The sequence below is a fragment of the Fomitopsis serialis genome (genome assembly GCF_022376445.1).
Source record: "Fomitopsis serialis strain Sig1Antser10 chromosome Unknown B0H18scaffold_12, whole genome shotgun sequence".
Classification (NCBI taxonomy): domain Eukaryota; kingdom Fungi; phylum Basidiomycota; class Agaricomycetes; order Polyporales; family Fomitopsidaceae; genus Fomitopsis; species Fomitopsis serialis.
Genome location: NW_025954972.1, coordinates 136,009 through 151,056, shown reverse-complemented (window position 1 = coordinate 151,056; position 15,048 = coordinate 136,009). Strand labels below are relative to the sequence as shown.

The window sequence follows — 15,048 nt, the reverse complement described above, 5'->3', positions numbered from 1 at the left end:
CAACTGTCGCCTTCTGCCTGCGTCCTGCCCGCTCGCTGGCGACTGTCACCCGCTGTCCTCCAACACCACGCATTGCCTTCGACATAGCGTTCGGCATAGACGAGACCATCCCCTAGGCCTACCGGATGATGCTCTCGAACAGCTAGAGTCACCTTGCAATGGTCTTGTGTGCGGGGTATAGACGGCGAGATCTATCGTTGGCTTCCGAACACAGACTCGAGGCCCGAGCAGACCGATGCCGCGCCACCACTGAACACCGTGCTACAATACGTCGACGACTACTTGTGCTTTCGTACCCCGCGACCACATCAAATTCCACTCACAGGCGGATTAGCTGGGCCGCCCGCATACATGCTCATTTCCTTGAAGACGCATCCAGGCATACCTGCGATCGCGTCCCGCAGCCGCATTATCCGTGCTGGAGAGGACCTAGTACCGTCCTCAATGCTCGACGGGCTCGAGACGCACGATTCCTCCCGTTGCTCGTCGTTCGTCGGGGGCGTTTGTCACTGGACCGCGAGGACCGCGCAAGAGGAGTACGACACGGGACACCCATAGGTCCTTCCCCTGCGCACGGCTCACGTGGGCAAAGCCAGAGGGCAGCTGCTAACGGGCGAGGACCCTGACAAGGGCTACGCCCGCATCGCGCTTGGCCTTGAGCCCGGCGGGCGTACCGCTGAGTGCATGCGGGAGGACTTGGCGGCTTCGTAGTGAGGTGATGTAAAGGTGTTACTTAATACTACCGGGACTGGATACGCAAGGTTCTATGGCCACTGGTAAGCCCTGCCCGCCGTGACGTCCGACGTTGAGAAGTGCGGATGCGTCGCTCATGGCTACCTCGCTCGCGCAAATGGATAGACTTCGGGGTGAGTACCCATATGGCTACATCCGCTACCTCGGCCACCGCTACTTCTCCGCCAATGGGGCCCAGACAGGCAGACTCGTGCCTGGCGCTGTTCGTGTGACTGACCGCAGTCTTGTGCGTTCGCGCCCGTCTGTGGGATGACGACGGCTGCACGTCTGTGTGCTAGGCCATTTTTGCCTGCATCAACCGGCCATTGTTCCACACCGATGACATTAACAAGGCCCCTCCTTCCTCCAATTAGTACCATGAAATACACTAAGCTAATGCACTTGACGCACCCGTTCTTCTAGCTGGAAGGATCTGATATTGCTATACCGACCTATCGTACTGATACGTAGAATTTATTACTGGCCATGGACAAACGGCGCGCCATGGAACTTTGGAAGCCCTTTCAAGCATCCATCACGTGTTTCGCCTCGGACGCCCGCACTACGTATGTAAGTACAACAATGCAGCGACACCCGCGGACGACCTAGAGATCCAAGGTTCGTCGACCCTCCTCTTAGAACGAAAGCCACTGCGCATCGCAATCCTCTTGACCCGCGACACATTGGCATGGAGGTTGATATAGAGGGGCTTGCAGCCACGGAGATTACCGGCACCGAGGGATTGCAGCAAGATACCGAGCCTGACGATTCGAGCTCGCCGAAGATGAACGCAGAGTACAACGGCCTCTACGACATAGCTGAACCAGCTGCAGGGCAATCTGAGATCCAGACGTCCTCGCAGTGGCTGGCGCCCTCCCACAGGGACATGGAACACAAGGCGACGCGTCCCTACGACGCATTTTTACCCGTCTCATTTCCCGAGGTTAGCCATGGGGCCTCCACTAGCAGCCATGCCGTTCACGATACTCTGCCAGCCGCGTTTTCCGACGTCGAATCGCTCCGTGACAACGAGCAAGCCGCTACTTCCGACCCGTGGTCTTCATATGCGGATGATGCTAAGAAGGCCCCCAAGTATGCGCTGTCTTCGCCTGGCGGGTGCTTCATGCCCATGTTGGATTTGTTTTCTGGTTTCTTGGATGCCCAGCATGACTCAGGCGACCCGTTGGCCAACGTAACACGCCTCACAACGGACACCGGCGACCCGCTATCTCACGTAGACCAATCCGGACACGACAACCTCTATCCAGCACCTGAAGTATACCGTGCTTCTGGTAACACTGCGAACTTGTCGCCTGGTACACTTGACCTCAACACTGACTCGGCTGCGTCACTGGCGCCACTCCCAACTGGCACTCAGTCGAAGGACTCCTCTGCTGAAATGTTGATCGACACCGACTCGGACATGGCGGTATCGTTGGGCCCTGGAGCCTACGCCCAGCTGATGGGTCCAGTTGCCGACTCGTTCACTGATGTTATTGTGCCCGCGTCACCGTATCTTCAGGTTGACACTCGGTCGACAGACTCCGTCACTGAAATGTTGATCGACGCCGACATGGCGGCGTTACTGACTCCTCGGGCCTACGCCGAGCTCATGGATCCTGCCATTGGCTCGCCGGTCGACGGCGGCACCTCTACGTCGCCAGGACCTCAGATTGGCCCCCAGTCGACGAATTTCGCTGCTGAAATGCTGATCGACACCGGCATGGCGGCGTTACTGACCCCTCGGGCCTACGCCGAGCTCATGAATCCTGCCATTGGCTCGCCGATCGACGGCGGCACCTCTAGTACGTCGCCAGGACCTCAGATTGGTTCCCAGTCGACGGACTGGGCTGCTGAAATGCTGGTCGACACCGGCATGGCGGCGTTACTGACCCCTCGGGCCTACGCCGAGCTCATGAATCCTGCCATTGGCTCGCCGATCGACGGCGGCACCTCTAGTACGTCGCCAGGACCTCAGATTGGTTCCCAGTCGACGGACTGGGCTGCTGAAATGCTGGTCGACACCGGCATGGCGGCGTTACTGACCCCTCGGGCCTACGCCGAGCTCATGAATCCTGCCATTGGCTCGCCGATCGACGGCGGCACCTCTAGTACGTCGCCAGGACCTCAGATTGGTTCCCAGTCGACGGACTGGGCTGCTGAAATGCTGGTCGACACCGGCATGGCGGCGTTACTGACCCCTCGGGCCTACGCCGAGCTCATGAATCCTGCCATTGGCTCGCCGATCGATGGCGGCACCTCTAGTACGTCGCCAGGACCTCAGATTGGTTCCCAGTCGACGGACTGGGCTGCTGAAATGCTGGTCGACACCGGCATGGCGGCGTTACTGACCCCTCATGCCTACTCTCAGCTCATGGATCCTGCCGTCGGCTCGTCGATCGACAGTGACAAGCCCGCGTCGCTGTACCCTGACCACCACGCTTGGTCAGAAGATTTGACTGCTGATATGGTAATGGACACCGACATGGCCGCATCACTGGCTCCTCAAGCCTACGCCCCGCTCATACATTCCACCGTTGACTGGTCGAACCACGGTGATACGCCCGCGCTACCGACCCGTCGCTGGCAGGTAGATGCTCAGTCAATGGATTCTTCCTCCGGGACCCTGCAAGAGCCGCAAACCCGAGCTGCTACGGGGTCAAACGGCATCAGGGAACGTGGGTTTGTTCGCCTATTGTCAATTACCAAGGCTCAAATATATACTATGGCATCAGACAATGTTCAGTTGGCGAGAAGTTCGTTGGATCTACCGATGCGCCACCCACATGAAGCCGACAGCGAAGAATCGCTAGAACATACAGCGGAGACGTCGGAACCAGACCGTGGAAACTTCGCTGGCACCCCACAACCCGGTACCAAAGAGGTCTTTTACCCCTTGATTGCAGCACGACTACACCGCCAAGGCTATCCTTGGCGCGACAACTCGTGCTGGCTCGACACATCCCTTGAGCTGATCTTCCAGGCAGTACAGCGCGACTGGAACTCGTTTTCGCGCTCTTTTGCAGGGGTATCGTGCACTACGCGTCAATTCCGGGTGTACGAAGCTATCAGTCAACGCCGCAGCATAGGCTCGGGTCGTCGGTCTAGTGACCTCGCCACCGTTCTTTCTGCCCAGAGGGATGCGTTACGAAAGGCGCTCATCGGATGCGGAATAATCCATTCCATGAACTCAAGTGACACGGCATTTGTGAGTGTCTTGTCCTTCTGGGCTTATCTACCGCGCCTCATTCACTCGCAGGGTTGGTTAGAATCCCTCCTTCTCCCCGAAACCCATAGGAAGCAAGATCGTGTACAACCGTATTTTCAGGGATACAGCGCTACACTGCGCTCATGCTCTGGCGTGCCGGGTAGATCTGACGCCTGCCAACACTACCAGATCAGGGCCCCGCATCCGGACTTCTACTTTCAGCTCCAAGCTCATGACTACACGAAGTATGGGGGTTCGGTGTCGTCGTGGTTTCGCCGTCTTCTCGATGTCAGGCGCGAACCCGAACGCGCGCGTTCCTGCTGGAGGACACGCAACGACACACTCTATTGCGAGGGGCAGGCACAATTTTCAGATCTGCACCTCACACTCCCTATCATGCTTATCATTGAAGTAGGCTCGGTGACGGAGATGCCATGGTATTTTCCTTCGTTTCTACGCCCACCGAATCACAAGGAGGAGCCCGGATCGCACAACGAAGACCTGTCAGAGCTGCAGTACGATCTCGTGGGACGACTCTTGTATGATCAGGCGAGAAACCACTTCTTCTGCCGCTTCGTTGATTACTCTCGACAGTCGCATGTGATGGAGTACGACGGGCTTGTGGCGAAGGGTATGAAGCAGTGCATAAGCAGTGGCGGCGTCGGCGATCTTGCGGGCCTCTATGATAACCCTACCGATGGCTATCGTACGCAAGCTGCTGTGTATCATCTACGAGGAGGAACACGTGCACAAGAGAGACTTCTCTGCCATCAAAAATTAGGCTTTGAGCGTCACCATTCGCTGCAGATTCTACAGGGTACACCTGATCTTCCCCCGCAGATCACACTGCAGAATTCTGGGTTCCTCGCCGTGCCGGACAACGATCGGGTTTGGCTCGTTAATCCCTCACGTAGTAGGACGTGTGAATACGAAGCTCGAACATTGCCCAGGGAGCTGACACCACAAATTCGTGCAAACTGTGCAGAGGGAAAACAGGTCTTGACCGAACACAAGATAGTGCAGTCCGGCGTAGTAAGAATCCAACATTTGCTGTGGTTATGTCTCGCTGACATCGATGCTATGAGCACAGGCAATGGCTAAGTCGGCTGCCAGCAGAGAAGCCGGGATGCAGACCGAGGATGTACAAGATAATCCCGGCAACGATACCGAAACTAGTCGAACCAGTACACCGACCCTGTTCCGGTGTAGATGCGGCATGCGCGGTGACTTCGAAACTATCATTGACGGCCTGTCCAAAGTGGTGTGCCTGTGTTGCGGTTATTGGTCTCATGTTGCGTGCCAGCGAGGGGACGGGCGAGCAGCATCAAGCCGTCGGAGGCCTTCGTATGCGACATCTGTTCTGGAAACGACTTAATCACTCTAAGGTAAGGATATGCACCACGCGTGAATCTCTTTCACCCTGCTAATGGACCTTTCGTCAGCATGACTAGTAGCCAAAACTTTGACTACTGCACAACGGTCAGGAAACAAGGCGCGAGTTCTCAGGTCTCCGTGAGCGACCGATTGGTGTAAGTATCTCGTAGCCTCCATTCTCCACTTTGCAGCAGGCCCACTCACGTACTATCAGTGCTGGGAAAGGTGCACTTGCACGCCACGGGAAGTTTTGGTACCCTGTCCGCCTACTCCAGCTCCATAGCGGTGTGGTTCGGGCCTGGCAGGTAGTCTGGTGGCGACATTGTATCTTTGTCCAAACCGTAGGTCCTCCAGACTTCACTGCACTAGTCCCTGAAACCGAGCTTGTGGATGAGCTATGGGGTGACAGGGGAGGTCGGAGATCTATCCGAGTGAGTGAGTGATCTCCTACACGCGGTATCGACTGACATACTCTTTTCTCAAAGTTGGGGCGGTGGAAGCTGGCATGTCGAGTCGAAGACGATGAAGACCTCTTGCTCAATCCTACTTCGTATCCGTTCTCACCGGAGATCGACCGCATATTGACGCCGCATTGCGGTGTCTTGGCGGACTTGATAGATGTGTCGAGCTGCGGTCCCGGGCTTGACCTTAAGGCGGTAGACCTTGACATCCCAGCTCTTAACGCTGTGCGCGATGCCCGAAGTCGACCCCTGGGTACAGAAGCGCTGAAGTCCGGTGTCATCGCAGACAGAGGTGGCCTCAGCGTGATGGACTATGGCCAGATCATCAATTGGATATACAGCAAGGTCCCTCGTGCGAAAGACAACGTTCATGTGTGGCTTGGTTGTGTCCCCACTGGGCATGCCAACACCTTAGTGCTCCTGTCTCGCAACAAACGCCTGTTCTTGCAGCATCCCAGCTTCACCAATTTGCACAACGACGTCGACCGGCATCGCTTCCTCCTTCAACAAGCGTGGGAGTATCAGCAGAACACGATCGAGGCGGAGACACACGACGTTGATCAAGAGTGTATGTGTCTATTCGAGCGACGGTTGTTCGAGAGTTCTACCGAAGCCGGCCTTGCGGGTTACGAGCAATGGGGTTTGGATGCCGGTGACCATCAAGGTAAATGGTATCCCTATCGAGAAGTGCCTTCGGACTGGGGCGAGGACGGGCTTTCTGTCAGCGACTCAGAGCTAGAGGTCTGTGATCATTCATTGGCATAGCCGTAGCTCCCGGCGCTGATATTGGCCATGTTTCAGAAGGGACCCCAGTACAGTATGGGCGAAGAGGATGCAGATGCACTGGCACAGAGAGCAGCAGAGGTGCGCCCCCGCCCGAAGCCACGACGGCGAGTCAAGCCTCCTAGTGAGTACGGGTTTACGTATGGTGCTTCCCATTGATACTCGGCGCGGAGACTCCTGAGAAGTCGTAGTATGAGACTGGTTGTACAAATTGCCACGCTACACGTATGTATTGCCGTCTGTCATACGATACCAGCGCAGGCTGCCATAATGCAAACATGTGCCAGATGACTGCGGCTGTAGACGCACGGGCACGCGATGGGAATTGTAAGGGCATATCTGGAAGTCCGAGTGCAATACGCGCTTCTATCGAGGATAGCGGCCTGTACGCTTACGTCTCCGCATGCACCGATGATGGTCAGGAGGGTTCGTATACGTGGTTCGGGCTTTCGAAGCCGGTGTTGGAGCCGCATCCGAATCCCGTATCATATACATGATAAGTAGTGCCTTTATGCTAGGAAGACGACAACCTCAATCAGCCATGGATCTAATACTCGCCTTTGAAGCCATTATCCTCCACGCAGATGGGCGGCTCCCCGAGCTTGTGTCTCTCAAGACTAGTCCTCTCGCAGCATTCCCTGTCTCCGTCCCAGAGGTGCTCTACCGATGCGGTCGCGTACCTCACCCAGAGCTCTACATGGACTGCATCGCTGAGGGTCTGGGTCCTCGTTCATGGCGAATCCAGGTGGGTGGGTAATGTTCAAAACAAAGTTCTCATTCACTTACCCGGGCGCCAGGCCATCGAACAGCTTGAATGCATGACCGCTAAATTCATCGCTCCATACATTGCTTTCTACCCCATCGTATCGCGGGACGGCTCGCCATTCCCCGTGAACACGTTCATTCGTGCGATCAAGGGGAAGAGATTCTTGGACGCTAGGGCATGGCGCGGCGACATAGTGATTGCAAAATTCAGTGACCAGGAATATACCAGAATCATAGATGCGTCAATGGCCGACTTCCCAATCGTCAAGAACTGGCTCGGCACTCAGCATGCACCATGAGATAGGAGGTACGTGGTCCGTTATCATGCTTATCCTGGTGCGTACTTATGTATCTGTACGAATCTGTGGAAGGCAGTAGTGGTGACTTTGCGGCTCCCTGACCCCCTCACGGCCATATGGTTGGGAACACTGGTGTAGTCGTCCGGTAATACAACTTGTAATCAAGGGCCAGCTGGTATTCGTAGGAGATTAGTAACGTCGAGACTCGTCCAATGTCGGCGAGTTCATTGATGGAGGTCCGAATCAGCAAAAGTACCCGCAGCATGCCATAGTTGAGAAGGTTATAGGCCTCGCGATGAGACCCAGCCTCCTTACATAATAGCTCAACTGCCAGTCGTCTCACCCAATTGTCAGTTACTCGCACTGCTGCCCATGACCGTGACGCGTGACAGTCCGGACCGTTCGCTGCAGCCCCACGCCTACCTCCTTGGCGAGCTCTACGGCGCGCGAACGTGCTGACTAAATGTAATCCCCTCCTCCTCCTCCTCCTCCTGCCTCAAGGAGAGACATTCTGAACGCGCGGCTTGCGGCTTGCCCGATCTGCTCTGCTACATATTTTCTCGGCGGATGACGTAACCGCAACGAGTACAGTACAGACAAAGATGTTATTCTAAGAAGCGCGAGGCACGAGCGCTGCGTAATAGTAGTCTACGCACGCAGGAGGAGATTAGGCGCGCATCGCTCTCCTCTCTCTCCTCTCTCGCGCTCACTTCGTCGGTCGTCTCGAAAGCCCAGCTGCGGCTACCGGCTTTCGATCCTCTCTCGCTTTCCCCACCCTCCACTCCCTTTTCATGCAGCACGCGCCGCAACAACACATTGGATCTCTTGGCTCGACGCGTCTACCCTGCGGCCCAGTAGGGGCAACGGAATCGCAGGGCTGCGGTTTACCCGCCTGCCCTCGCAGCTCACCCGTTATCCCCAGGTCCGGGCACATGTTTCGAGTCGGGCAGCCCTACGAGCTGCGCCCCACACACTATAATTAATCACATCCCTCTCTTACTTACAAACGGGAGTACTTTCTTCAAACATACTCGATGTACTTACACATTTGTCATGCTAACAGAGCCGAACATCGCATCCCAGTACATAGAAAGAAGCATGCAACGGGACGAGGGGCGAGAGTGTTGAACAAAAGGAAGGCAGAGTCCAGACGGACAGAAAGTGAAGGTGAGCTTTCTTTGTGTACCTATTGACGATTTTTGTTGCTAGCCACAATGGTCGAATAGGTGCCTCGACGAGCAATCAGCTCGTGGTGCCTTTACTTGCGCACCAGTCTACGCGTCCCGCGCGTCCGTCGGTGCATTTGGCTTGCTCGCTCCCTCGCTCGCCTGCTTGCCCTCTCGTGCCCACATGCCCGCCATCTTGTGCCTTACCTCTTGTGCCCGATCTCTTGTGTCCGCACGCCCACCCTGTTGTGCCCACACGCCCTCCCCCTCTCATACCCGCGCGCCCGTTCTTGCCCACGATCAAAACGACGCGTTCGAGGTCACGGATCCGACGACGGAAGAGCTTATGTTCGTCGGGAGAAGGACGGAGATAGCGCTGCTCAAGTTCGCGAAAGAATCAAGCTGCGCGGACTACAGGAAGACGCGCAGTCGACTGGCGTCGACACGAGGGAGGTGAACGACCTGGCACGAGATAGCGTGTCCCGGACGATCTCTCCTATGCGAGCCGGACGCTGAGAGTGATGCGCTATCGCGACTTCGACTCCTGGCCACCTGCAGGTGCGTCATACACTGCGGAGGGCGAGGTAAGTGCACTACGTCTGGTTTCGTCATATGTGGTCACACCTTCTCATCCTTAGGTCGAGTATGAAGACTTGGCGCAAGATATGACTCTCATCGCGATCACGGGTATCGAAGACGCTTTCAGAGAGGGTGTTCTGGATGCTGTCGCGGACTGTTTACGGCCTGCCGTCATTGTCAAGATGTGCACGGGTGACAATGTCCTTACGGCGCGTTCAATCGCACTGTAGTAAGTTATGGCATCTTCGCCGAAGGCTGCCGGCGGTTGGACAATCATCTGAGTGCATCACACGGAACTACCACTTCATGGGGGTCATGCGGTCAGTATACTCTCTGGGCTTGATGTCTTGTCGCTGACTGTTCTCCCGACGACGCATACGGATGGCGACTGGAATCACCGCGATCGAACCGAGGGATAAACTGGACACGTTTGCGCACGCTCACGGCGGTCGTGTGCGTGCATCGTCTTATGTGGATGAGAGCCGTAAGGCTCGTCCGCTCTCTGAGACTGAGCTTGGCTTGTACGCTTCGGTATTATGATACATGTTGGCAAGCTTACTCGCCGCGGTTTTAGGCCGTCTATCATAACCGTGGTTCCTACGTTGATTGTGTCATCGGACGGGCATTGAGCCCGTTCGGGCTTGCCGACCGCGCTCAGCTAGACCTCTTCCTTAGCTGCGTTGTGGGAGGGACGAATCTCAGTACATCTAGACATGTACACTCAGCCAGACGATCCCACTCGTCAACGATGGAGAAACGAATCTAGTCTCTGCTAATTGCGCCGCCTCACGATCACGACTCGCTCATGTGCATGTCACTGCATCGATGCTAAACCGCTAGGCTGCCCTACACTCCTCATAGTCCTCTTTTGTCGATGCATATATCGTTATATGATATGGCCGCTTGAAGTGTTAGTGTACTGATGCGTGTCCTCAATCCTTGTACAATCTTGATGATCTGTACCGTTGTGAATGCTGATTCTACTAGTAGAAATTCTAGTAATGGTCTCGTCTCAGTTCCAAAATTTCACACTCCATTTCCTGGCCAAAGCCGCTGCCCTCGTTAGCGGCAGTTCGAGTACTTGTGTTAGGCGCCGACACTAGCGGCGCAAGGCGCGCCACCATCCGGTTGTGAACACCTACGTCCATCTATCTACCCAACCCTTGCCATTTATGTCTTCTGAGCTACCGGCTGTGTACTTGGTCGCGCTGAAGCTCCAGCCAGCTGCTTCTGCCGACCCTAACAATGTGATCCCTGGCGACCTTGGAGTTTCCCCGGTCGGCCCAGGCAAGGTCAGTCTACAACTCTACCTAGTTGCGGGTTTTCAGACATAACGGATTTCATATGCATAGTTGCAGTCGTCTAGTACGCTGCACCCTTGCATCGCATGTGGGTTGCACACTGGGTGCGCTTGCGCTGGAAGGTCGGTGTGTAGGAACATCGGGGACTCAAGTACGTCAATGTGATTGTATATTGGTAGTGATCTGTGCGGCTGATCCGTGAGGGAGATTGCCTGAATGGCAACGAGGAACGGTTGGATTCCAATGACCCTGCCACTGGGTTCTCGCCACAGGTCCGTCTTTGTCCGTCTTTCATGCATGAGATACATGCAATGACACAGACAATGATTCAGGTGGATAATGATGTCGTCCCTGAGTTAATCGATAATAACGTGCCCGACCATACCATCGTGAGTGATAGAATGTTCGTCTGCCAGAGCTCATGTGTGTTGATGGGAGTGTTCTTCCACGACTAGATGGCTTTATCCTTGGTGCAGGGACCTCAGGGACCTCGGGACCTCAATACTTTCCTTATGTCAGGGTACAGCATGCCCCGTAATTGATATCTGTGTAGCTTCAAGGAACGTCAAAGGGACCATTCACGAATGCATCTGTGCTCGAGCGCTTTGTCAGTGACTGATCGTGACCGAATTGAATGGTTAAGTTCTCACTGTCGGTAATTGTCTGCCACTGCCCTAAACCATCTCTGGGCCGGTAGTACTTCATGAGCAAGCTGCATCCGTCCGGGTTCTTCTACATCGACTATCACTCAACTCGAGAGGCTCGAGCGAGGTCAAAACTGCTGGCATACTATGTCCTTCAATGCATCAACGAGAATGTTATTGTAGGTGTAGTCAGCTAGACACGACAAGAACATCGAGAGGCTCAAGGACGAGGAAGGTACATGGAGAAGCACAAGGCCAAGAGCAACGAGAAGGAATATATCAAAGGAAGAGACGGTGGCAGGCACCGGCACAAAAGGAAGGAGAAGCAAGTCAACGGGTTGAACCCCGATGGCGATACGGAGGGGGAGAAGGAGAACTCTGTCACTGGACACGGCCTGATGGTCCTCGCTCACAGGTCCACCACTCTCGTAAGTACGCCTAGATCCCAGCTCGACGTCGCGGATACTGAGGATGTAGCGGCGATCTGCCCTCGCGCGCAGGAACTGCTAGTAGCTTTCTATGACCGGTTCGTGTGCGCGATTTGAGATGCCATGGTTGACTTTGGACTCTCCCAGGCATTCCAGATGGGTGAACAGGTCGCTATGAAGCCTGACGGATCGGAGGCCGCTGCTCTACCACGATTGACCGGGCTGTTGCGATCGTCACGGACACATTCTGAATTTGCGCCACCTCTAGCGGACTACATGCGCCGTAATGATTTGTTTTGCAGTTGCCATCGTTCAGCGTCTACGAGAGTTGCTGTCCTGGTCTCAACGAAGCTGTCAGCTTGATCAGGAATGTCCAGGGGACTACCCGCTCGAATGAGACGCGTATGAGCAGCGGCGTTCGTGACTCCGAGTCGTGGCTCACCTGTTCGAATCATGGATGCCCCGACAGACTCCCATTCAGATGGCCGCGGTGTAGACGGCCTTCTCGGTATGCCGACCTCTGCCACGGTCTATCCATTGAGCCCATCAGTCGTCGAAGGAACACGGACCAAAAGGCGGAACTCGGCGACCTCTTTCTTGACCATGCATTTCTCCACGCTGCAATTTGGCTCCTTGAAAGTACCCGCTAACCACTCTGAGCCTGCCGGTGGTTAGCACTCGCGTTCGCAGTGGGGGCACTGGCAGGAGCATGGCGATGTGTTCTCGCGACAGCAGTCACAGCAGGCGACACGAATCCGGCTCCTCGACTACATGATCAAGCCCGAGAAGCGCGTTTACCAGTGTCCGTTTGGCATCAACCAATTGAGGACGAAGCGTGCAAGGGCCCAGAGTGTCGTCGATCCGAGTACATTCCCGTCTCATGCGCCGTCGGTAACGGACCTCAGGGCTCTCATTCAAGATGGAAGGATTGTTGTGGAACTGGCAGGAGAGACGACGAGGCTGGTGGTGAGCCTTGTGAACCGTAGGCCCGGCTGGTGCGATCGTCGCTGATCTCTCGGATGGTCTTCACACATCCTACGGTCGGTTCGTCGAGGGGTGGCCATGCATCTTCGCCGACAATCCAAACACAGGACCTCTTCAGAGCTTCTGGCTCTCCATGACGCGGTTAGGCTCGCAGGTGTGCTCGACGTTGACCATCATCCCTCTGCGCTGCATATGGTGAGCGTTGGTTCAATGCACGCGAAGTAGTTCGGGGCATTGCTTCATGTGGACGGATACATCAGTACTAAGGGCATTCGCCGACGTACTAGTAGTGAAACAACGAACTCAAGTACTGTCCGTCGTGCTTACCTTTCCTCACTTGAATCAGGTATCTGTCTGCTTACTCGCTTGTCCCCGCACTTCCTCATTGGCTCGCTTGCCCGTTCCCCTCATCTGCAGCTCGCACTCTCGCCCGCGCTCTCTCTCACGCCTGCGCTTTCGCTCACCAGCTCGCCCGCTTGCCACTTACCCACGCGCGCTCCCAGCCGCGGATCTAGAACTCGCCGACCTGCCTTCACCCACGCAGAATCCGTATCCGCTGTGGCCGCTGTGGTGGGTCTGTATCTGCTCAGGAATGGATACGGTTTGGGCTGGGGATATCCATGCTATACTACCCGTGCTCAACCGTAACGGGGTATGGGACGGGGACGGTCCGATGGTGCGTGAGTTTCGTCGCCACCAACCACATTCGCCTTGGTCGAGGCCTTACAACCTCTGAGCCTTTAATAGTTCTCCTCTTCTATCTCGTTTGTCTTTTACTGACTCATCTTTCGGTCCATTGTACTCGAAGTGGCGTCGGAGTGCCACTGCCACTGCCATTCCCTTCGATTGTACTCTGACCTTTGTACTCTGACTGGTACGGCTTACATCATGCTGCATGGACTAGGAGTGGCTCACACCCAGAACAATATAAATAGTGTGCAGTTCGAGGGCCCGAGGTTCGCTACAAGAGTGTCTCACCCAGTTACCGCTACCATCCGAACAACGCATTCCATGTTCGCTGACGCCCCCCGCCGCACGCCGCCGCACGCCGTAGAACGCCGATTTCTCCTGCCTTCGTTACAGACCCGAAGCATTTTCGTCGAAGGCTTCGGCACGGTGCGTATTTATCTAGTTCATGATTTCTCAATGTTCCCGCATTCAATATCTTACAAGGGCCCGCGGAACATGGCCACAGTCCCACACCGACACTCAGCAACCCAATGTATGGCGCGTACACAGTCCCACACCGACACTCAACAGTCTGGCACGGTGTGTATACAGCTGGTCCTAGTTTCTCGTTTTTCCCTCATTGATATTCTACATGCCTCAGGGGCCTACGGAAGATGGTCGCAGTGACATACCGACACGGAAGTGAACCGTCGCCCGACCGGCTACTGCGCATTGCGCTCACGCACTGACAGAGTGGCTCCAACGGTACGTTATTGTTGTTGGTTCCCTTTATTGTCACTGAGGGCGAAGCCCTATGTAGACGTTACATGCGAAGGTCTGGTCTAAGTACTCGTCGCGTCCGTTGTCGCGTAGCATCGCCGTCCAACGGTACGTGACATCGGCTCAGTTGCTGCGCCGCCGATATTTACGTTGGCATATTAGATGAATAGCCGATCGCGGCGCACTTCACCCTCGCAGAAACCGTCGTTAGCAAAGCCTGCCGGCGTGGGGCCTCCGCCGACAAGTTCCCGCTACTCATCTACGTCGCGTCGTACTCGTCTGTCGCGTCGCACTCATCCAGGTCACGCCACCTGCGCAATCCAGGTCACGCCACCTGCACAAAAGCATGTTAGCTGGATAGATCAAGCGAACGACGATCGCCGTCCGCGTACGCGGCGTATGGTATGCTCGCCGCCGGAAACAAGGACTTGCAAAGCCTGCCGGCGCGGGGTCACCGTCGACATTCCCTGCTACCCATCTACGTCGTGTCGTAGTCGTCTGCGTCGCCTCGGCCACCGGTCAAAGAGGTGCCCCCCTCGTGTGCAGTTTATGCCAGTGAGCTTGCCGTTATCTGCGGTGGCATGCACGGTGCCCATCTCCGGAGTATACATTCTGTATACTCCGGAGATGGGCACCGTGCATGTCGCAGCACATACTGCGTCATTAACTGCCAGAAGTGCCGAGTATAGCCTTCGCGCACCTCGCCTCGCTCGTCGCCGTCGTTGGTGCACCACTCTTCTCTCTGCTTTGGCCACCCTCGATCTTTTCTGAGCCTCCTGTTGTTTGCTTCTACAGGATGTCACACCATCTCTGCTAGTGAAGGATGATACGGACACGCAACTCAACGTAAGTGAGCTGGCTGTAGACCATGTTGA

The 15,048-nt window shown here is 55.7% G+C and overlaps 3 protein-coding genes across 3 annotated transcripts; all 3 read left to right on the top strand.

Annotated features, from left to right (window-relative positions):
* Positions 1-6,345: 6,345 nt before the first annotated feature.
* On the top strand, positions 6,346-6,540 carry B0H18DRAFT_871769 (uncharacterized protein; the record flags this gene model as incomplete). Its single annotated transcript, XM_048040180.1, has 1 exon — positions 6,346-6,540. The coding sequence occupies one exon, from the start codon at positions 6,346-6,348 to the stop codon at positions 6,538-6,540; it is 195 nt and encodes a 64-aa protein (XP_047896884.1).
* A 559-nt stretch (positions 6,541-7,099) lies between these two features.
* On the top strand, positions 7,100-7,622 carry B0H18DRAFT_871804 (uncharacterized protein; the record flags this gene model as incomplete). Its single annotated transcript, XM_048040182.1, has 2 exons — positions 7,100-7,303; positions 7,356-7,622. 2 exons carry the CDS (start codon positions 7,100-7,102, stop codon positions 7,620-7,622), a joined length of 471 nt encoding a protein of 156 aa, XP_047896883.1.
* Positions 7,623-10,539: 2,917 nt separating this feature from the next.
* B0H18DRAFT_952513 (uncharacterized protein) lies at positions 10,540-11,509 on the top strand (the record flags this gene model as incomplete). The annotated part of the gene is made up of 8 exons (XM_048042113.1): positions 10,540-10,659; positions 10,720-10,772; positions 10,803-10,819; positions 10,876-10,940; positions 10,989-11,091; positions 11,145-11,188; positions 11,222-11,275; positions 11,366-11,509. The coding sequence occupies 8 exons, from the start codon at positions 10,540-10,542 to the stop codon at positions 11,507-11,509; spliced, it is 600 nt and encodes a 199-aa protein (XP_047896882.1).
* Between the last annotated feature and the right edge of the window lie 3,539 nt (positions 11,510-15,048).